This window comes from Choristoneura fumiferana, chromosome 18 (assembly GCF_025370935.1).
Source record: "Choristoneura fumiferana chromosome 18, NRCan_CFum_1, whole genome shotgun sequence".
NCBI classification, from domain to species: Eukaryota; Metazoa; Arthropoda; class Insecta; order Lepidoptera; family Tortricidae; genus Choristoneura; species Choristoneura fumiferana.
The window spans coordinates 17,821,643-17,845,812 of record NC_133489.1 but is presented as its reverse complement, the minus strand read 5'-3'; the positions used below and the strand labels follow the sequence as shown (position 1 = coordinate 17,845,812).

The window sequence follows — 24,170 nt, the reverse complement described above, 5'->3', positions numbered from 1 at the left end:
TGGCAGACCTAGACGGCGATGGCGGGATGAACTGAACTACTTCGTGAAGGACTGACCCTTGTATGCTGGGGACAGAGAGCAGTGGAAGTACCGGGACGAGGCCTTTGCTCAGCAGTGGGACAGAATAGGCTAATAATAATAATAAATGTAAACTATTCATTTAAGAATGCAATCTATAGCATAGTTAACGAGACAGAAAGGGAGCGTAATACTATTATAATGACGTATCAGACAAAGATGAAGTATAATCTCGTCTCGTTGGCTTCGCTTTAGTAGTATTTAAAGGATAACATTAACCCCCTGTTTCACCATCCATTGATCAAATTTAATTGGCGGATAAATGTGATGCCATCTCTGTTTGTATTGTTCGAACAGACGGAGACTGCATCACATTTTTCCGTTAAATAAAATAATACTAAATACTTAGATGATAGTTAATTATAATGTCTCAACAAAGTTTATAGGATGACGTTATCGTCACAATTTGAAATTTGCCATGTTTCTATTTCATACCAGTAGATATCACAGGAACAGTGTTAAGAGACTTAAGCTAACTCTAGCAAAATGCACTAGATCGTGCCTCTAAACCGCAGTGCATATTGTTGAACGAAATTCAGGACTCATTCGATTATACCAGGCGTACGAGTACGTACCTAAAGCGCCTGGGTAACCTGCAACACCGCTTCTCATGCATAAATTGTAGTAAGCGTCGGTTTCACTTATATATACGTTTTAAGTTTTAGCGTCACAGTTGTTTTGAAAGTCTGTAATAAAACGAAAATAAACTCTTCTAAAAGTAGGAGTTAATAAGACATGAAAAGTTTACCTGGCGTGAGTTGACGCGTGTGTATTCATGTTTAGGAAATATTTGTTATACTTTAAGACTTTTCATTTCACGAATATATCTAAGATTGTTTTTAGAAGTATCATGATCTCATTAGATTGCATATCTTAACAATCAGGCAACTAAATAAATGTCTAACTATCACTCACACAAACATTGATAGTATACGTAAGTACCACTTCATCGTACAAAATACTACCTGGACTTTAAATATAAAGAAACGAATAGTATAATTTTGGAAAAAATTAAGTATAACAAGCAGCAAAAAGTGCTACGGGCGTGCTCGTGTCAGTGGTTCAAGTTTTTCTGTAGTTAACTGCACGTGTCCTTTTCTATTTAGTATCTAATCCCGCTGATCAGAAACTCGAGACACCTTTAAGGATAATAATATTCTAGCGTCGTCCGCGTAACCTTACTCTATAATTGACTCTTATGTTATTGTGATTAAGGTCAAGGGTTAAGTATTTGGTGATAGAAAAACTATCTAATCTTCTCTACGAGCTCAGTAGTTTAATGTAACAGCACCTGAATTTACTACTGCGAACAAATTACTTAATTAGGAGCACGAAACAATCTTTTCACCCACCGGACCGCACCGGGTCACGATGCGATGTATAATGTGTTAAAAGAAATTCATACGTCTGTACAAAAGTAACTATTTTCCTAAAAAAAAACCTGTTTTTTTTCAACGTATATTACACAAAACGTGCTAGTAGCCTAAATTTTAACATTCTGTTATTAATAAAAATATTATTAATTAGTTACAAAATTGACACACAAAAGAAAAGAAATCAAAAAAGTTTTCACATCTCGCGAGTGTTTGAGAAAGAATATTACTTATATACAATACAAACACTAAGTGAATCACTCAAGCACACGTAGTAATCTCAGTCCAATGTTGCGTTGTTAATCCACTTCGTTTCATACGGATACCTTTTCACAGCCCCGTAAACTTGATGCCTCCATTAACTGCGCGTTACGATGGCACTTTATGAATCTGATAAAACATATTGTCAATAAACTCATGCTTGACAACAAATGGATGAGGCTATCGATAGCAAAGTCTAGGTATATTTAAAACTTGAAATTCATCATACATTTCTAAACAATAAAAATAAAAATAAAATTAACTGATCACAATAAAATTTTCCAGCAAGGTTTATGAAGCTCCATACAATCTTATACCACGTAAGCCTGAGTTAGCACTTAATTCAGAGACTTTAGTCCATCAAATGCAACGCCTTACCTGCTTTAATAACTTGAGGGTCGCGTTCGTCACGAATACATTTATTTAAGCTTAATATGAACCGCTTTATATTAGTATTTTGCATTGCATAACAATATATTCCTAGAGATATAATTGTATCACAGGTTCTACCTATGACATATTATAAATGATTCTCTAGCTCTTTCGAAAGCCTTAATTTAATCATACCTAATTCTCAGCTTAAACTTTAGATCACTATGTCAAGAGTTGGAGATTTAAACACACGTTCACCAAACCATCGTGTCACGCAAACATTAGCGTTTGATTTATGCAGATAGTACGTTAGTGCAACCATTGCAGATCGGAGATTTTCCGTCTAAGCCGTCGCAGAGTTTGTAATATTTATAAAGAAAAGGTTCGTTTTAAATATCATTCACCCCTGAAAGTACAAGGTTTTTTTGAGAATTTATCAGGCAGTACGAGAACGATTATAATATTCTAACCTTATAAGTAATTCCTTACATAATTGTATTCTACCGAGTACCATCAACAAAGTTTTTGTCGCAGTTGATTACATGATTATTTCTTTCAGGTGCTACATTGAGGAGGTCCATATCAATAGACTAACTAAAATATTTTTACCTTGCTTTTCCACTACCGATCGTGCACCATACCTAATCTGTGCGACACATAATAATATTTTGTTAACATACAGAACCGGTCTTATTTCTCTTTCACATAAAACAATAAACGTGTAAAAATTTTCAAAAACGAAAAAGCTTATCACATCGCCGACCTTTCGTGATTTATCCCAGCCTACGTAACATCTCACTGCTGGGCACAGGTTTCCTCTGAGAATGCCCGACCGTAGATATCACGATTGAAAACAAATAATTTTAAATCCGCTACGAATTCATTATCCGTTCTATCCCGTCTCAGTTATATGTATTGAAAAAATCTTTACTTGTTTGTTTCTTCAGTCTTGATATGTCGAGTTATCAATCAATCAATCTTGGTTTAATTTGACATACGCATAGCCATTAACACGGAAAAGCGCATAGAGTAGGTAACTTTTATTCCTATTTCTAAAGTACGAGTAGTTCTTGTGAGTAATAATATTTTTACGTAACGAGGATAGCTTACCTTAAATTAATACATCTCCTTCCATGGAGAAAGTTAATCTTCCCGAGTTCTTTTCGGGCTTTTGTTTCTTTGATATAAGATAAGTAATCAAAACTCTTCTAAACCATTCAAATCAGAATCTTAAATAACAATTGGTAATACGAATATTCCCAAAATCACAATAGGTACTCAAAATAACTTAGTAAAAATACCTACACAAGTATATATTTGAATTAATGTTTGTCTTGTGAAAATAAAACGAGTCTGTCGTTGAAAATCAGTCCGGTAGGCATAATAAAAGGTGGGCAATTTTTCTCGTGGCATTTTGTATGCGAAAATTTTGTCTCCATTAAAAGGAGTATCATTTCGGTGAATTATTTGCTTGAAAGTGTGCTGGGGGCCTACCACGCTCTCTTAATACGATTCAGTTTAGGCTCTAAACTGAACTGTATCGCTATTTCGTACCACGACGTTACTCTTGCGATTCAGTTCAAGCACGGTTCAGCGATAGCGATACAGACATTTTCATTCACTCACTTCAAGCGGTTTTCGTACCATGACGCTTAACTTGAGTGGGAATTGAATCGCTTCAGTGTCAAATTTAGCGATTCAGTATAAGTTACTCATTCTGTCAATTCTTTTGGAATTTAAAGTGTTTTACTTAGAATATTTTTAAATTTCAAGAACTTTTAAACTTTTATTCAAGTTTTATAACTTTTCATAGGTACTCACGACATTGTGCTTCTTAACTCCTCATTGATAAAACTAATTAATAATATAATTTACTAATTTTTCAGGGAGAAAAGAGACTCGTGGATTAGTGACAGCGTAAACAAACATTTTATTTGTAATCAACACAACGGTTGCTAAGAACACGGAATGACATAGAGTTATGGTTTTCCAAAATAAAGAGGTAGGGAGGAGGGGGTTTAGTATACAATATTTGGTTTGCATATAGCGGCATCCCTTTCGCGACTTAGCGTTTCAGTTTCGGACCAGAGACAATATCGGTCTTTCATTCACTTGCAAACCATTGAGACTCAGCTCTGAGAAATAAACGTCGTGGTACCAATTTCCACGATTCAGTTTAGGTGCCTAAATTGAACTGCTCTGCGTTTGGATCGTTTATAAAAAGACCATGGTAGGCCCCCTGGAATATGAAAACTCAACAGAAAGGTGTCTTAAAAACAAAGCAAATATTTATGTGAATTTTATTTCGACACCTACATTTTTTTTGTCGTAGATATAGTCTTTCCAAGAAATACCTACGTTGAAATACTTTAAGTAATTGAAGCAAACTGAATCAGGCAAGGCAGAATTCAGTCATATATTTAGAGATAATTTTTAACGCTACAAAACAAGAATACATTAAATTCTAAAATTATTCAAACGGTGCTACATCTGTTTTACTGAGCAGTAGTTTGCTCATCGAAATATACTTTTTTTTAACCCCTGACGTAAAAATTGAGGTGTTATACGTTTGATGCGTTTGTGTGTGAGCGTATGTGTTTATCTCTGTGGGATAGCTCCCAAAGGGATAGACCGATTATGTTTTTATTTTTAAATTGAAATTGCTAGTTTAATCGAGATGGTTCTTCGTATAGTTATTACTTGATGAGGGTGAGATGAGTGCCTAGGAAATAGTATGCACGTTAGGTACGACATTATTGGAGAATCATAAGTGCGGTACATAGGTAAAAGGGGCGAAGCCCCTCCCCATAATAATACTTCTAATTTACCTTATCACAGTTCCTACCAGGATAAATGAGTTATTTATGTATATTTTAGTATCTCAAAAAGTTTAAAAGACCAGAAATAAAAATCTAGTTGATTGAAAATTTAAAAAAGAGTCATTCAATACAAGAAGCATATTTTAATTTAATATCAATTAGTTTACACTTCTATCTACTAAATTTTGTGCAATTAATGCCCCACCACTTGGTGAATATTATACTTCCTCATCATAGTTCTCTACTGACTCTTTACTATTGTAATCTACAATATATTTATAGAATACGCATTATCACTTCACTGTCATTAGAGACACAAAAGAGATAATTGGCAGCTGTCGCTCGGCTATCGTCTAGCACGCTCTCATCAGAGCAAAGACAATGATGGCATGAAACGTGCTCTCATTTACCTACCACGATAAGAATAACCAGCAATGAAAATTTTTAGCTAAATAGTGTCCGAGTCGTGATAAAGCTATTTATTAAACAATTAATTGAAATATAATGCAATAAAAAACCGACTACCAGTACCTAATCGGCACGAGCCAGCAGGAGTGATAAGCCTAATAGATAGTATGTAGGTGAGGTAAACGAACACGGCTATTAGCAGATTTTAACAGAAAAAATATATAAATTTTAACAGTATTTATTTATTAAGAATCTTTAAGCGTTAGCTTGGATCCAGGCGGTGAAGCGTGAGACGCGGGCGTTGACACCGGGGTAGCGGGCCAGAGCGCATGATTGTCCCCATGAGCACACACCGACGACCACGTTGTTGTGGAACAGAGGGCCACCAGAGTCACCCTGGCACTGATCGCGGCCACCAACATCCAACCATCCGGAGCACAGCATGTTGTCGGTGATGGCACCACCCACTTCGAGGTAACGGGATCTGCAAGTGTTCTGGTTCACAGTCCAGATCTGGACGTGGCGGAGCTGCTCAGAGCCAGCACAGCCAGGGCAGGTAGCGCCCCATCCGATAGCCCATACAGCTTGGTTGTCGGCCAAGTTATAGTTGGCACCAGCGATGCTTGCTGGGCGAGCCTGGTTGTTGTGTGCGATGGTGGTTGCGGAGCGGAGAATGGCAATGTCGTTATCGAGGGTGCGGGTGTTGTAGCTAGGGTGGATGATGATCAGTGCAGTATTGTGGACGACACCACCGCTGTTGGCCCAGGTGGAGCCGGTACGGATGCGCCATCTGTTAGCTGCGTCACCGCTACAAAAGCAACAATTAATTAACGTTAAGGGTTACTTTCATGTTGGAACAATCATTCTCTGAAACATGGAAAAAAACTTGAACAGAAAAAAATAATCATTTCAACAAATCAGGCATACTTACATGAAGCAGTGAGCGGCCGAAAGGATGGACCTAGTGTTAAGGATGGCTCCACCGCAGGCCTGGCTGTAAGTCACCAGGTTCCACGAGTACAGCAGAGCAGAGCCAGAAGGCCATTGCTCGATGGTAGTCACAGAGCCACCAACGATCCTCTGCTGCTTTTCCGGAAGCGCTAGAAATAAATGAAATATATTTTATACTGAACAAGAACTAAACAAAGAACAACAAAAGCCAATCAATTAATTATCATATTCGAAGCATAATAGCGACAAAATGTTGCTGCACCAGCCACGAATCAGAAAGGAAATCGGGTCTTTTCTATTGACTTTGCTCCCTAACACCTAACGCCATAGGCGACCTATCCCGGACTAGTATTTTTTTTTTATGAAACGTGAGCCCACAACAAAATTAGATATATTATTTGAAGGCGTTTCATTTAACGCTGTGGATTTTGTCCACCATATTGATTGATTCGGGTGTAAGGTACATAGTACAAGAATAAGGAGTTACGGTGTTGGTAACCCACTTTGATCACTTGACTAAGTTACAAACCCTGGACAAGTACTGAAAAATAGATTTAACATTTTAGAATTTAAAAATAATGTCATAATCATCGAAATATTGTACTATTAATTAATTTATACTTGGGCTAAGAACAACTTACCGGCGACAGACGCCAGGCACAAGGCCACTAAAGCCAAAGTCACACGCATTTTTTTCTCTGGCCGCTGATGGGTACAGGTCCACAATTACCAGGTGCTTTTATACCTTTGATAAGGCAACCGATAAAGTACTTGAAGGTATTAATCGTAAGTGATAAATTATTGTTTCAATCAATCAAATTTAGTGTAGTCTAGTAAATTGTTAATAGATATGTTTGTTTATTTTTTATTTATAACTTGAAAATGTCCCGACTAATAGTTTTAAATTCAAAATGAATGCAAAAGCAATAAGAAAAAAACGAAGCGATAAGGCCGCCTATTGCGTACCTCAGAAAGTCTCTGTGTATATCCCTGTGCTTTACCTGTGCTTTCTGTACTGCTTGTTATGTGTGTTGGTGTGCAATAAAGAGTTGATGTATTGTATTGTAAGATAAATTAACACTGCTTTGCGCAGCTTTTCGGGCTACGCTGGCTAACCATAAGAGACATGAAAAAGTAACTAACTAAGTAACTTACTGTGTTATTGTATCTGTAGTTTTAAAGGTGTTTTTTTCTTGGTTATGATCAGCAAACAGTGCAATCACTTTTAGCAGATATGGTGCATGCTTCTCTCATTCAGAGTGCGTCCCCCAGTGAGGACATATGTACTCATAATTCATTAGATCATAGGATGTCTTTTCTTTTAAGGCGTTTAACATAGCGGGTAACTGTGAGCTGTCGTTCAAGGGTATTGGGGTGGGTCTCGAGCCGTCCCCTGTATTTAGTATTAATGCTAGTGATTTCTTCTCTCACTGTGGGCATTTCCAGATGTTCATGGATCTCAGCATTAGTCACATACCACGGAACCTTGCTGATTGTTCGGAGAATTACGTTCTGCATTCTCTGCATTCGCGCATGATGGAGGAATTACAAGCACTACCCCACAGTTGAAGGCCGTACGTCCATTCTGGTTTTAGGATCGTTTTGTATACTAGTAATTTTTTGTCTACTGACAGTTTGCTGTTTCGGCCGAGCAACCACTGGAAGCATTTGTATTTAATATTTAGTTCATCTCGTTTCTTCCAGACCAAGGTATCTGACAGAGTTCTGGTGTGGAAGAGTGGCATTTTCAAGTTTCACCGAGGGGCAATTTTCTTTTCGTAGGGTGTCAGTAACCTGCACTGATTTCGAGGTACTTAGCCTTGACTCGCCAGTTTCGAAACCATTTAGTTGTCTCGTCGAGGCCTGCCTGCAGGATTTTTGAGGCTATTATTGGGCCCTTGTTACTTGCCAGTATTGCGGTGTCGTTTGCAAATTTATCTGTAGTTAAGGCATTCGAGCAAGGGAGGTCAGCTGTGAAGATAGTTTATAGCACTGGGCCCAACACCGATTCCTGGGGTACTCCAGCTTGTATTTCATAAAAAGTTGATGTGGTTTCACCTTCCTTGACTTGGAACAATCTTCCCGAAAGGTAAGAACCAAATATCAAAAAGTAGCTGTGTGGAAGGCAAGTTTTAATTTTACACAGCAGGCCCCTGTGCCAGACCTTATCAAAGGCCTGCTGTATATAAAAAAAACTGCAGAGCAGTATTCTTTTTCTTCTAAAGTCTTTTTTATCTTGTCGCAGACTCTATGGACCTGTTCCACAGTGGAGTGTTTCTGTCTAAACCCAAATTGATGGCTGGGTATGATGCCGTTTTCTGTTAGAATAGGAAGTACTCGCCGAAGAAGGAGTTTTTCAAAAATTTTGGATAATATCGGGAGCAAGCTTTTAGTTCTATATGATGAGACGTCACTAGGTGGTTTTCAATGTTTATAAAACATGATTATTTGGGATACTTTCCATATTGCAGGAAAATGTTGGACTCTTAATATCCCATTATATACTGTTGTGATGCAAGTTATAGCTTTTCTGGGTAGTTGTCTAATAATTTCTATGGTTATTAGGCCAAAACCCGGCGCTTTTTTATCCTTTAGCTCCTCTATTTACTTATATTTAGTTTTTAAAGGTAACAAAAATTTCGTCTGAGGCTGTTGAAGTTGATCGAGGAGGTCGGTCAATCACACTCTCTCAACTAAAATATCGGATTTTTGGACAGAGGTAAAAAGTGCATTGGTGTCTTTTCGTACCTAGCCAAGGCTTTTGACACTGTTACGATAGTTATTCTGCTCAAAAAGTTTGAGGGGTTTGGTGTAAGGGGAGCGACTCTCGAGTAGTTTCGCAGCTGGGCATTTCTATCTACCGTTGTACCCTGAGTTTATCTCTCCGATTTCAATAAAATTTGGAAGGTAGCTTAGTCCATGATTCCGAGCTGGAAAAACAGGGTCTCCATATGTGTCCCCAAAATATTGTATGGATGTGTCCGTTTTTCATAAAATGTAATTCTAGCTGGTATCACTCAAAACTCTACCTTTCCTACCTGTTTGTAGTTACTTGTTACGTTGTTTTTTTATGGTATAGGGGGAAAACGAGCAGACGGATCGCCTGATGGTAAGCGATTACCGCCGCCCATGGACACCTGCAACACCAGAAGAGTCACAAGTGCTTTGCCGGCCTTGAGTGCGTTGGGGGGGTTGTTTGGGTATTATCGAGCCGAAATAAACTGTGACACATTAATTGCCGGTCTTTTTTCCGAACTTCCGCCAATTTCCGGACTTCGCTCTGTGCTCTGATGCGTGTAAGCGTTAACCTGATTTTTACCCTGTGCTTTAAACGTGTACATGGGTGAATCATAGTAATACAGTATCTAACATTATACGAACTCACAATAGCGTTCAAGGTACAAACGAAGAAAGTTCCCAAATAATATGACCTCTTATGAGTTCAAGGAAAGTATAAAAAGTTTATTAAATTAAAAGAAAAAGAAAGAAAGAAAATACATTTATTCATAACACAAGACAACAATATTATTAGGTACAAAATAAAACAACACAAAGGTATGTGTCATTGCAAAATTGCGTTCATGACATTGAATCCGTAATAGTGGCGAATGTCCCATAAGGTGACAGCTGCTAAAATCACCCGTGCAATTCCGGGGCAATTAGTTAGTAGTTAGCTAGTAGGTACTTCGCATTCAGATAAGACATGAGATAACAAATGCGTCAACCTAATACTTATTGGAAATCAAATGATTACGTGGTACCTAATAAGGTTAAACAAGGCAAACATTTTACGGCATTGCATCTATCACTATTAATGAAGTATTTGCTACGATTGGCTTGCTGTCATGTTTTAGATAAAACCAATTATTGACAATGACGCAGCCGGCTTATTACAGTTACTGTTGTGGTTAAGTTGTGATGGAATAAGTTAAAGGTAGAAATGAGTGTGTAGAAGTGAGTTGGTATATGCTCGTATACTTATACTCGCCTTACTTAAATAATTTTTCTTATAGGTAGCCATTCCATTGCAAATATCTTGTTGCTTAGCGTACCTATTTTAATATTTAATTATAAAAATGTGACGTTTAACTATCAAATCAGTTAATTTTTGCTAACGAGCGATTTACGAACCATGTTTTTCATGATTCCCGTTAACTTCAACGACCGGCTCGGTTCATTATAGAAACAACTTGATATTAACTTTTTGGTCAAATCGTTGTTTTCTTAACCTTCTTTTGCCAAATATCATCATCATCATCATGTCGGCCGAAAGACGTCCACTGCTGGACATAGGCCTCCCCCAAGGCTCTTCACTCAGACCGGTCTTGTGCTTTACGCATCCACCGCGATCCCACGATCTTAACCAGGTCGTCGCTCCATCTTGTTGGCTTGGAGGCCTACCGACAACTCGTCTCCTGGTCCGCGGACGCCATTCGAGAACCTTTTGACCCCATCGGCCATCAGTCCTGCGAGCAATGTGCTCCGCCCACTGCCACTTCAGTTTCGCAATTCTTCGGGCTATGTCGGTATAACCTTAGTTCTACTGCGAAAATCATTATTTCTGATTCTATCCTGCAGAGAAACTCCGAGCATAGCTCTCTCCATAGCCCTTTGAGTGACTTTGAGCTTCCTAATGAGGCCGTATCCGTATGTCATCAGTGGCAACACACACTGGTCAAAGATTTTTGACTTCAAACACTGCGGTAATTTGGATGAAAAGACACTGCGAAGCTATTTTAATATTTAATTATAAAAATGTGTAGTAGTAGTATTGAGTATTGGATATCCTGGCTGCAGCATCAGCTCATCGTGTTGCCACCATTGCATTGTATGTAGAATCAAATACTGATCAAAAGGAATCAAACACGACATATCTGCTATTATTTTTTCATTTCAAGAGTATACTGGTGTGCTGGATATCCTGGCTGCAGCATCAGCTCGTCCTGTTGCCACCAATGCATTGTGTGTAGAATCAATTACTGATCAAAACGAATCCAAACACGACATATGTGCTATTATTTTTTATAGAGTATACTAGTGTGCTGGATATCCTGGCTGCAGCATCAGCTCATCCTGTTGCCATCGTTGCATTGTATGTAGAATCAAATACTGATCAAATCGAATCCAAACACGATATATCTGCTATGGTTTAATCAAGAGTGTACCTACCAGTGTTCTGGATATTCTGGCTGCAGCATCAGGCCGAGAACTTGTATATTACTTAAACATATTTTTTATTCTTTTCAGGTAAGCCCACGATTGCCATCTTGGAGGAACAACATGTGGTACAGTAAGCAGCAGAAGTGGAAGAGCGGTTAAAATGCTCAAAATGATCTACACACGACTCTATTGCCATGGTAATAAGAGTGTTTGGAACTTTTGAGCTCATCAACTGCTCATCTACTTCAGCAGCTGACTGGACGCCTCAGTTTATACAGGGTGAAATTTAAATCGTGAATCCAAATTAGTGTTTCACGCTCAGTTAATACCGGACAATATAATTAGTGCATTGACCCATTTGGTGAAAAAAGTCTGAAAAAAATTGCGGTTTCCATACATTGACTTCATGATTTAATTTGAACAATGTAAGAAAACCGCATTTTTTTATCAGACTCTTTCAACAAATGGGTCAATGCATTCACACCAATTGACATAGTCCCAAAGCAAGCTTAGCAAAGCTTGTGTTATGGGTACTAAGCAACGGATAAATATAATTTTATAGATAGATACATACTTAAATACTTATTAAACGCCCAAGACCCGAGAACAAACATTCGTATTTTTCATACAAATATTTGCCCCGACACGGGAATCGAACCCGGGACCTCAAGCTTCGTAGTCAGGTTCTCTAACCACTAGGCCATCCGGTTATATATATTATATATGTTATATTATATTGTCCGGCATTAACTGAGCATAAAACAATAATTTGGATTCACGATTTAAATTGCACCCTGTATAGGTAGGTATATGTAAGTAGTACCTATTATTAAGGTATAGGTTATTTATTTACGTAACACGTTTTATCAATTAACAAGATAGACAAGAAACTTATTAAGAGCCAATCCCAATCCAAGGGAAAGAAAGGCTTTGTTCTAGCTTCCTAACAACTTAGTTGGCAGACTGCCATCCGTGGCACGATTTTTCAACTCCTAACTATCAACTAACATCGACGCTTTTGTTTAATTTGATTAAAGTATGTTGTAAGTTGCATCATACTCCTAATATATATTCTGCATACCTAAGTTCAGATTTGTGGTTCTCTAATTTTTTACCCAAAATATGTTTCCCAAGTAATTCATTTCCCACAAACGGTTTTATTTAAAGCTACATTTAAGTACTGAATGATTGTTATAAAACTATCCTAAATTATATTATAAAGTTCTACAGGATAGTCCTGGAATATATCCTGAATCATTGAGTTTCAGAAAAAAAACATTCGTCCTATGAAACAGTTGGCAAATAAATCATTTGCGAAAAATGTTTCGGCAAAAAGCCAGATCCCGGATCCCTCAGACTAGCTTTTGTGTGAATGAACGCCACAAGCACAAATTGCGTCACAAGCAAAGTTGTCTCTATACATTTAATCTCTTTGTCCACACACACAAACGCCAAACTTACGCGCGCTTCGGTTGTTAAGGAGCGATTACACTGAGTCGTTCGCCGCATGCTGTATACGGCGACCGCAACAGTGTAAAGAACACGGTAGTATAAGACGCCTGAGTAATTTGACAAGTTCGGCGACCGCGTTAGGTGAACGACTCAGTGAAATCGCAACTTTAGGTTACTATTTACCTTCGTGACTTAAGTGACAACTACGAGTAGGTATAGTAAAGATAAATAATACGGTGGTTAAGACTGTAGATTTTAACCTTGACGGTCATGAGCGCAGAATTAATTTTTAACCCCCGACTCAAAATATGGTTGTTACGAGTATAATCTGGTTTTTATATTTTATTTATTTTATTGTCTTTATTATGTATAGTTGTTCAATAAATATTAAACTTATATTGACATAATTTATTATAATGGAACCTTCTCATAGTGAATTTCAAACGGGGTTCTTCACAAAAATGTATCTATTATTATTTATTAATATCATTTGGTGTCAAATACTTTAATAGTTACACTGTCGGGACCGGGACTTACTCGTAGATATCCCTAGTAATGGATCCCGTTTGCAATGCTAAACTCGCTACAATCCGCATTAAGACTTATAACTTGTTTTATGTGTGTATATCGATTTTTAATGCTGCTCAATTTCATTTGAAAGCTTTGGTTTAAAGGCACGTGGTTTAAAAGTACAGTCGAATTTATCAAATTTTTGCTCACAAGTTTATGAACTCGACTCTAATGTCGTCAACGTAACTTAAATTGTTTCTTAATGTGCATACAACGCCGATGTTTCCACAATTCTGGCAAGCGGTGCAGTGCGGTGCGGTGGCTGGTGGCGCGAGCAGAGGTTTCCCTGTCTTGCCTTTTAAGGCTTCAATTTATTAAAGCCTATTTTCCTTTGAAGCAATGCAAAGGAAAACGAACAGGATACACGGCAACTACCGTTAGAAGGATTATTACATGTTTTTTCTGACATCTGTCTGTGATTGTGACAGTAGTACAAATATGAAAAAATCATAATCAAAGGATCATGTGACCATAGGAGGATCCTTCCTTTTTGCCCAGCCCATAGCATTGTTATTGACAAAATAATCTTGTAACTATAATCTGTCCGTATAAATTTTACGGCGCGAATGAAAAGAATAAATTTGGAAACCAACAAACACAGGGGTCTCATAGTCTAAAATGCCTGTGCTGATTCGGCATACCATACCATATCTATAAGCCGGTGCAATTACTGGTACTTGAGGTATCCCATCTTAGGCCTCTAGGTTGGCAACGCATCTGCAGTGCCCCTGGTGTTGCAGATGTTTATGGGCGGTTGTGATCTCTTACCGTCAGGAGACCCACAGGCTCGTTTGCCATCCAGTCGAATAAAAAAAAACTTATAATGGCATTACGCCGATTCGCCGCATTGAACAAAAAACACAAAATCATAATAATTATAATATGTATGGACCCTCGTATTTATCCCACTAATATTATGTATAAATGCGATGTTTTGTAAGTCTGTATTACAAGTGATGATGGAGTCGCGGGCAACAGCAAGTTTTTAAATATCACTATTGCATTTGTAATTCATTACTTCTGTCTCCTAGCTTTGTTTTAGCCGCCATATGTACATCGAACATATCGAGTAAATAAAACACTGGCCACCGTCAATACTTATTTTACTTGATTAGGATAACTTTATTATTCTTTCTGTCCCGCTGTGTATGTCGCTGACTATCATTCCAAGCAGCAAGGTAACAAAGCTTAAAGAGGGTAAAGCGACATAATGAGTTTTTGACATTTAAACACAGGGTTCCCTTACAAATCCCTTTAAAGTGTTTGGCTGCTATTCGCACTTTAGGCGTGGGCTTGAATCCAGTTGGTGAATCGCGATACGCGAGCGTTAACTCCAGGGTAACGCTGAAGCGCACAGCTTTGTCCCCAAGAGCAAACGCCAACTATAATGTTGTTGTGGAAGAGGGGACCGCCTGAGTCGCCCTGACACTGGTCGCGACCTCCAACGTCCAACCAGCCAGAGCACAACATCTGATTAGTGATGGTCAGGCCTAATTCAGCATAGCGAGCCCTGCACACAGCCTGGTTCACGACCCACACCTCGACGTGGCGAAGCTGCTCAGATTGGACGCCTCCCGGCTGAAAGCATAGTGATTTGATTATTGGTATTATATCTCTGGAATAACACATATAGGTCAAAGTTAAAGTCAGAGTTTCAAAACTATAAAATCAAACCCAATATTTCCTCGGAATAATTTCCGTTTTCCATAACTTGTCTAAACTTTTAAACGAGCAATTCTTTTATGCAATTTTCCAGGATAAAAACTATCCTATATCGATCCCCGGGACTCAAATTATCTGTATACCTACCGAATTTCATCTAAATCGGTTTAGCGGCTTAGACGTAAATGAAGTAGCAAACAAACAGACTTACAAACTTTCGCGTTTATAATATGTACATTTATAATAGATACATATTAGTGGAATTCTCGTGCAATACCCGTAAGACCGTCAATTTTGATAGGTCGGTCATCAGCGTAGTGGTTCAGCAGAATTATGGTGGACTTGCAAACTGAGGTCATGGGTCAGACATGAGTAAGTTTTTGTTAACTTTTCAACACCTTCGTATATTTAAAAAATTAATTCACGTTTTACTTTTAAAGCTTATTTTAATTCGTCCATACTTTCTCCTAAAAACAAGTACTCTCTTATTTATTATGTACTTAGTGTTCAATAAAGAATCAGTGTTTTAAGTATATTAGTTATAGTCTTGTGTAGAAACATGGTAGTGTTCTTATTATAGTAAACGTGAAAAACTCGATAAGTATAATTGGATTACTCGCAGTAGTTCCTTTCTTTTCATACTAATACAATACTCTTTTTAGGGTTCCAGAGCCAAAATGGCAAAAACAAAACCCTTATAGTTTCGTCAAGTCCGTCTGTCTGTCTGTCTGTCTGTCCGTCCGTCCGTATGTCACAGGCATTTTACTCGACAACTACAAGATGTATATTATCAATGAAATTTGGAGTAGGTACAGATTTCTTGTCAAAGCCGCTATTTAGTTTTGTAGTTAAATTACAAAAATAAATATTTATAGGGGGGGTGGCACTCCATACACGTAACAGAAATTGTTTTTTTTAAACTCGCATCAACATGTGGCACATAGTTCGACAGCTCTTTTGAAAAGATAGTAAGGTTTCTCAAAAACTTTTTTGATTAAGTGTAGATTTCCGGAAATAATCGCTCCCAAAGTAGCAAAAATTGTGTCCCCCCCCTCTATCTTGTAAACCGTTTGTCCAAAAAATATGGAAAGGTAACGCTTAATCAACTTTCAACGAAAATTGGTTTCAACATGATCGGATATACCGTTTTTGACTAATTGCCGAAAAACTGCGCTTCTCAACAAAAGGACGTAAGTGCCGTGAAGATACGCTCTTTTTCTGGTAATAGATTTTAAGACTGTAGTAAGTGTTTTAATTGTGTTATAACGCACATAATATTACTCTTTTTTTTCGTAATGGCTACGGAACCCTGTCTTGGGTGTGTCCGACACGCTCTTGGCCGGTTTTTTATTTTGTACTGCCAAAGTTACTACTGCAATAAATCGATATAATTTTGGGAATTCAGCAAAATCACGGAGTCTAAAATACTAGATGTTGTTTCACGCGAGTGGAACTACAAACATTGGTTAATTTAAAAGAAATTAACTGGAAGGTTTACTCACAGAAGTCGTGCCCCATCCAATGGCCCAGACAGAATCATTGTCCGGAAGGTTGTAACTAGGAGCAGCGATGCTAGCAGGCTGGGCCTGGTTGTTGAAGGTGATAACTGTGGCGAGGTGGAGGATGGCTATATCATTATCATAGGTGCTGCCAGAATACTCAGGGTGGTTGAAAATGTCAGAAAGGCTATGAACGACGCCTCCACTGTTGGCTAAAGTGGAACCAACACGCACTCGCCATCTGGGGGGTGTGTCGCCACTGAAACATTAAATGAAATCGCGTTAGAAAAAAGATAATTTTATGCGTCTTTATTTAAAAGACTATAATTTAACAGAAAACCGTAATTACGGGTATGTTTTTATTTTATTTTAAAAGTGAAACATAGGTACATAGTTAATATTTATACTTGGTGAAGTTTCTTGACAGTTTTTTTAAGGATTTTTAGGGTTCCGTAGTCAACTAGGAACCCTTATAGTTTCGCCATGTCTGTCCGTCTGTCTGTCTGTCTGTGCGTGGCTATGCTCAGAGACCGTTATTACTAGAAAGCTGTAATTTGGCATGAATATACATATCAGTCACGCCGACAAAGAGGTAAAATAAAAAACAATAAAAAAATGTTTTAGGATACCTCCCATAGACGTAAAGTGGGGGTGATTATTTTTTTCTCGACTAACCCTATAGTGTGGGGTATTTCTTCTCTATTAGGTATCAATAAAAACCCAGTTCATTTTCTTGTTTCTCAAATGACTGGCAACGGTCATCTCTCCGGTTAATTGAATTACCATAATTATATTGTTTGTCATTCTTAATATTTTGTTATCTCGATATCATTCAAAATTTAAATCGTTTCTCACTAAGATATAAGTACATAGTATCAGTACCTAATAAAGATAAAATATTAATTTAGATGAAACAAGTTTTATATTTATCTGGCATATTCTTTCTTGGGGTTTTAACTAACTTACTTTTTTTACAGTATTGGAAGTTGATTCACACTTCCACACTCCGTCCCATAATATATTATAGGTAAATTGAATTGGTTCTGTAGCACGTAAATTGGACAAAACAAAAATTATATCTTGTACCTAAGTGTGTTCGAATGAGACAAACACGTTTCTAACGTTTGTTTGCTACCAGTGAACCAGTGTAAGGGTGATAGTCATCACAACCAGCTGTTTTTCGCTATTTTAGCTACTTACATAAAGCAATGAGCAGCTGATAGGATGGCTCTCGCGTTAAGGATAGCACCACCGCAAGACTGGTGGTATGTCAGCAAGTTCCAGGAGTACATACACGCGGCTCCATATGGATACTGCTCGATGCTGGTCACCTCGCCACCGACGATCCTCTGAGGATTTCTGGGTGCCGCTGAAATATATTGTATAAAAGATTATACAATATTGAAAGTGCTATCTGCTTGTTTAAAATTTACTTTTACAACAGTGAAAGTCAAAGTGACATTATTATCAAATTTATTCTAGAAAGCGCCACAGTTATCAATAAAACTAAACACACTAAAAATAATTACCAGATACGAAAGATTTTTGAAAATTATACGATGCGATACAGTCAATTAGGGAAATGTGATGCGTGATAACTTATTATTTTATTACTTGCATTAACAATTTTACTATGGAGAGTAATTTTGCTATGGGAAAGGCCTATATCCATCGACCAGATGGCCTAGTGGTTAGAGAACCTGACTACGAAGCTTGAGGTCCCGGGTTCGATTTCCGTGTCGGGGCAGATATTTGTATGAAAATACGAATGTTTGTTCTCAGGTCTTGGGTGTTTAATATGTATTTAAGTATGTATCTATATCTATATAATTATATTTATCCGTTGCTTAGTACCCATAACACAAGCTTTCCTAAGCTTACTTTGGGACTAGGTCAATTCATGTGAATTGTTTCGTGATATTTATTTATTATTATTTATAGTGGACGGTTTACGGCTATTATGATGATGATGGTGGTGAAGTTATTTTATTAGCATCCTACCTGCAACGACGGCAAGGCCAAGAGCCAACAACAGGAGAGCGGCACGCATCTTGAATACTTTTGAATGACTTAAACTCTCAACAATTTTTGGTTGTAAATTTGTGATAAGAAATTGATAAACACTTGATAATGTAATCGCTATAATTTTACTAATTTGATAGTTCCTTTAATCTTTCAGTGTCGATTGATAAGGTTACAATTTTTACCTACTAAGTAGGTAAAGTATATGTCTCAAGTAGATTTTTTTAAACAAAACTTCTTTAGGCGTGTTATGAATGAAATTTCGACGCTGGTGAAGTTACGTTGATGACGTTTTTGCTGTGGTGTCAGAGACATTTAAACGAGGTACAACCGTTAAGAGAGAGAGAATGCGCGTATTCTGGACATGTTGGTAAAGCGTGCTCCCAATGGGCGAGTCATAGGGTCTACCGAAAGTCTGAACATACGGATTGATACTTGCAAGCGGACTTATATTATCATCCCGCACACACTGTCCTCGGCGTCTCGCGTACTTATTATCAAAGCCTTACAGCTTTGTGACCCTTAGTATGTAGGATATGAGCTAAAACACGTAAAGTACTTAGGTATTGTAGAATACGAGTAATGGGCACGGTTGGAGACAGAGACAGCGGATGGTGCATGCGAGTACAGTACGGCGTCACAGAATACTAACTGCGTCACCAGACAGCGGGGAGGGTACCGGCTTACCTGCCCTTTATTAAGAGGATGACGGACAAGATTGGATACCTCTTACGAAAATAAACGAATTTCAACTTCAATAGGTACCTAGTGACACTGTTTCGTTTTCAATCAGTTTTTGTTTTGAAAACTGAAAACTTTTGGGCCTTATCTAAAATTAATAGCACAACCAGGATTTCATTACGATTTGAATATATTGTAAAATTCACCTCAAGATTTCGGCCACAGATTCGTCATTTTCATGTGTCACTTTCTAGTCAAGTGCAAAAGTAATTACGAAATGGTACTTGCGGCACAATTTTACTAGGCAACCCGTGTAATAAATAAATAAATATCATGGGACACTTGACACCAATTGATCTAGTCCCAAACTAAGCAAAGCTTGTACTATGGATACTAGGCAACCTCCTTTGTCTTTCTGATCTTTATTATAACAGACATTCTGTTGTAAAGATAAGAACTAATCCCTTCTTCAGCTTGGTCGGTTTGGAATAAGATCAATATAGGGTGACGGCACCAATCATGGACATGTTAAGCACAGTCAGTGGCGTAGCTAGGCGCGGGCGGAGTGGGCCCTCGCCCACGGCCTCGCACTTAAAAGGGCTTCACGAGGCCTCTATAAATGCGATGCGATCATAGAAAAGGGGTCTCGCTGATACGACTTCACCCAAGTCTACATTAGTCCACGCTACACCACTGAGCACAGTAGTATCCAGTAATGGACAGCAAGGATTCAATGCCTTATAGCTCACCACTCATGAACTTTACCAGTTATGATCATCAGTTTTCTACACGTAAGTGTTATTTATTAGTTATAGAAAAAGTAGCGTCCGTTTCTTAATATTGGGTTAGCGGAAACAATATTCCATTATTGGTTCCTGTCCATGACTGGTGCCCTAACTGAAGTCATTCAGCCTCTCAAAAAGGTAAAATTTAGTACCCATTGGCAAAGATTGAATGCCACAAAAACCTAACCCCTATAATTAAAGCATTAGCAATGTATACCTAGAGCCATCCACGAAGACGCGTGATTTTGTCAAAATTAGACATTAATGACATTGTAATAAGAACCACGGCACGCGTCATCGTGAATGACTCTACCTATAATTGATACAAAAGTGCCTAAAAAAATGACTACAGCGAGAAGTTACGAATAAATTAATGTTCACGTATCTGCCAAATGCACAGCGTCTATCGACCATAGTACAGTCGCGCATACTGCAGTACTTTGGATACGAGTATGTCTCCAGGCGGGATGGCGACTCCATAGAGCGGCTAGTCGTGCAGGGAAAGCTGGAGGGAACCAGGTCGCGCGGCAGATCACCTATGCGCTGGACTGATCAAGTGAAGGCCGCTGTAGGAAACGGCGTATCTGACTGTGCCAGACAGTCTGCCAACAGAAGGCTATGGCGGGAGATCGTACGGAGAGCTGTGTCCGCCTCTACCACCGACGCGGACGCCTCAATGTGACCACGACCGCTCTACCAAGAGCGATACGACAAAGAAGAAGATCTGCCAAATGACAAGACATTTATATAATAGAGATAGTAAGTAGTTTTGCTGTTTCCTAATTTATTTAATCATAATTATAGTTACCTAAATACTTACAGTTGTTCTTCGATCAACAAATTTCGTAAAATTATAGGAATCAATTAGATAAGGAACATGATCTCGCAAATGTAACTTTAGAGCGTTCCGTAGCCGAAATAGCAAAACGGAATTCTATTATTTTCTGTCTCATTCACCCGTTTAAATCGTCTTTGCAATTGGTTCTATGACGGCAATTTTTAGTAGCACTCCATAGAGACGCCAGGGTCGAACTTTCCCAATAATCGTAGCGTAGGTTAAATTCTCGGATCAGTGGAAAGAAAAATTGAAAAGGTTATAAATGTAATTTATGTAGTTACCTCTGTAAGACCCCATCCTATAGCCCATACGGGTTGGTTGTCAGCAACATTGTAATTCTTACCAGCAATTGAGCCGGCCTGGACTAAGTTTGAGAAGGAGATGAACGACGCCAAACAAAGGATAGCGATGTCATTGTCAAGAGTATTGTCGTTATAGTTTGGATGATTGATGACCTGCTGTACTGCGTGTACAACTCCGCCTCTGCTGGCGAAAGTAGACCCAACTCGTACGCGGTATGTTGCATGGTTGAGAACCCTAGAAGACAAGATTTAATAATCACGTCAGATCTACATGCAGTAGCTGGTCCGTATATTATATTAGAATATTCCAAATCTATATCCTTACTAATATTATAAATGCCCAAGTGAGTTTGTTTGTTTGTCTGTTCCGCTGTCACGCCTTAACTACTGAACCGATTTCCACGAAATTTTGCATACATCACATTAGAATTCCAGAGTAAATAATCATAAAAAGATCAATTTTACCCCAGAAAAATAGCTATTCCCGAGGGATAACCAAAAGTTTGTTTATATTTAAAAAAAACTACTTAACCGATTTACGTGATATTTTTCTTCAATAGACACATAAAAGTCAAAGTCAAAAAAGTCAAAAGTATTTATTTGCTAGAATACAGTACAGGTAGGTCTTATATTGTGTATTTTAGCCTAACATATGTAGGCATGTTAGGAGCAACTTCTAGTCCAAAAACAGTTAAAAAGTTCTTAATAAGATTACAAATAAATAATTATGACACTCAGCTAGTAACCTATATCTTACCTTCCATGACAGTGAGCTGCTGTAAGAACTGCTACATTATTGAGGATGGTGTTGCCACAGTTTTGAAAATACCATGTATAATCATTAGTGGCAAGCACAGCTGCTGACTGCGGGTACTGGTCGATGGTAGTTACCGATCCACCGACCTGCAAGGCACAGGCCTCGTCTCAAAACGAAAGAGCTTGGCCCGTAGTAAATTAAATCAAATCTGGTAAATTATTTGAATTCTCTGTACATAGATCACAAAATTTGTGACAACTCAGACAAAATTGCTTGTGACTGGTGGCTCCTCAAATCATCTTTACTATAAACCTCAAATGAAAATAATCCAATTTTATCAAATCACTGACCAAATGATAACTACTGCGATGAAAAGGAATCACGTAAATCTAAAACAACTGCTTCGTAATAAATGATCCAAGATGTTTCAAGGAATGTAATAAATCAATTTGCCAAAGGAAAGCATTTGTATTCTGCACGCACGTACAACGGCCAATATCAGAATTTTTCCTTCAGGATTAGGGAGCTACTACATTCGTTATTTTACTCCCTGGAGGGTAACTATGAGTACGATTATTATTACGAAACACAGGTATATACATAGAGATTTGCGGAACCATATTACTGAGACTCCGCTCTCTGTCTGTCTGTCTGTCCGTCCGTCTGTCACAGGACTCTACCTCTTGAGTCGTATAGTTAGACACTTGAAATTTTCACCGATTAGGTGTATTACTGTGGCCGCTGTAACAACAAATTTTAATACTAAAGAAAGAATAAAATAAATATTTAAGAGGGGCTCCCATACGACAAATTTGCCGTTTTTTGCTAATGTCTAATATTGGATAGATAATGGTACGGAACCCTTCGTGCGCGAGTCCGACTCGCACTTGGCCGGTTTTTTTTAGTCACAATATGAAGCGGAGTATCATTTTCTTAAAAACTTAAACTTTAAAACTGTTTATTTCAATAAAAATTGCATAATTAACTTGATTAACCTTAGCTTCTAATCTTAAATTAAAAAGATCTAGATTCTATCGTAATCACGTATTTCAAAGGAGAATCTATCACACATAACACAGATACAGTTCCGAGTACACAGCAAACCATAAGAAGCAATATTTACAAGCAAAGACCCAAACAAATCTCGATCTTTCTAAAAAAAGCTGTCAAGCAGTCGATTCGGCCACAAAAATATACCCAGAAATTAAATAATTTGGCAACTTTTATCCTCAGTCAATCATCATCAAAAATATCAGTAGAAATCTCCATTAGCATACTTTTCGTGGAAGCATCACGAAATCCCGCCCCAACATTACGAGTGTAAATGAAACTTTACTGGGATTATATAATTGAGTTCGTTAATTGATTCCCTTTCAATTTCAAAGTTCCATTTTATTCCGCCGCCTAATTCGTTAATTAAAACTAAACTACGATCGTATGGAAACATGAGTCAGGATCTCAAATAACTTAATATTATTCCAAATTTATGGGCTGTTTTTACATTTTACGTGCTTGGCAGGGGTGGTATGAGTTCGCCGGGCGACATTAGTGTCGCTGACAAGCAAAAGTGCAACTGATAAAATATGATCGAATCAGATCGGATCATGGTGAATGCTTCAAACATCAGGATACTCAAAACATTCACTAGTTTTTGCAACTCGAATTGCATAAAAAATTTGATTATTGAGACCATTATCTATGTCCACATATTATTGTACCTAGATACTGTGTGTACAATTTCATTTACATATCAATCCACGATAGGTACCCTGGCAGGATATAGTATGATACTTTAAATTTATACCTACCTAAATTTCATTAATCAATCGTATTATATTATAATTATAACATCACCGAATAGTTTAAACACTGAGGATGTCAATTAATTGCATTAATCCTAAAAAAATACTTAATAATTTTCGATTGATTTCATTAATCACCTAAGCACACCATTATGCAACAAGTTCGGAAATTTCACCATCAATGCTAAAGCAAGCCAGAGTGAAGTAATTAAGGTATCTAAAGATAATAATTATTTGACAGAACGCACGAAATAACGAAATCAACCCCACATTTGCATTTAATCAATATTGAATTAACCCCGCATAACCAGTAAGTGGGTTATCGTTGCATCGGAACAAGGGCATGAAACGCGGCCAATGACTGTAGTCATATGACTG

At 37.9% G+C, this 24,170-nt stretch overlaps 2 protein-coding genes across 6 annotated transcripts in view; one reads left to right on the top strand and one right to left on the bottom strand.

Moving 5' to 3' along the window:
* The window catches only part of kcc (solute carrier family 12 member kcc), a 414,959-nt gene that overhangs the window by 269,268 nt on the left and 121,521 nt on the right, over positions 1–24,170 (top strand). The window lies entirely within an intron of this gene.
* Positions 5,534–18,697, bottom strand: LOC141438391 (transmembrane protease serine 9-like). The gene is given in 9 exon segments (XM_074102250.1): positions 5,534–5,706; positions 5,708–6,119; positions 6,243–6,411; positions 6,904–6,986; positions 7,772–7,920; positions 14,729–15,022; positions 16,609–16,864; positions 17,806–17,974; positions 18,607–18,697. Coding segments are annotated over 9 exon segments (1,731 nt in total). The 5' UTR covers positions 18,656–18,697; the 3' UTR covers positions 5,534–5,556.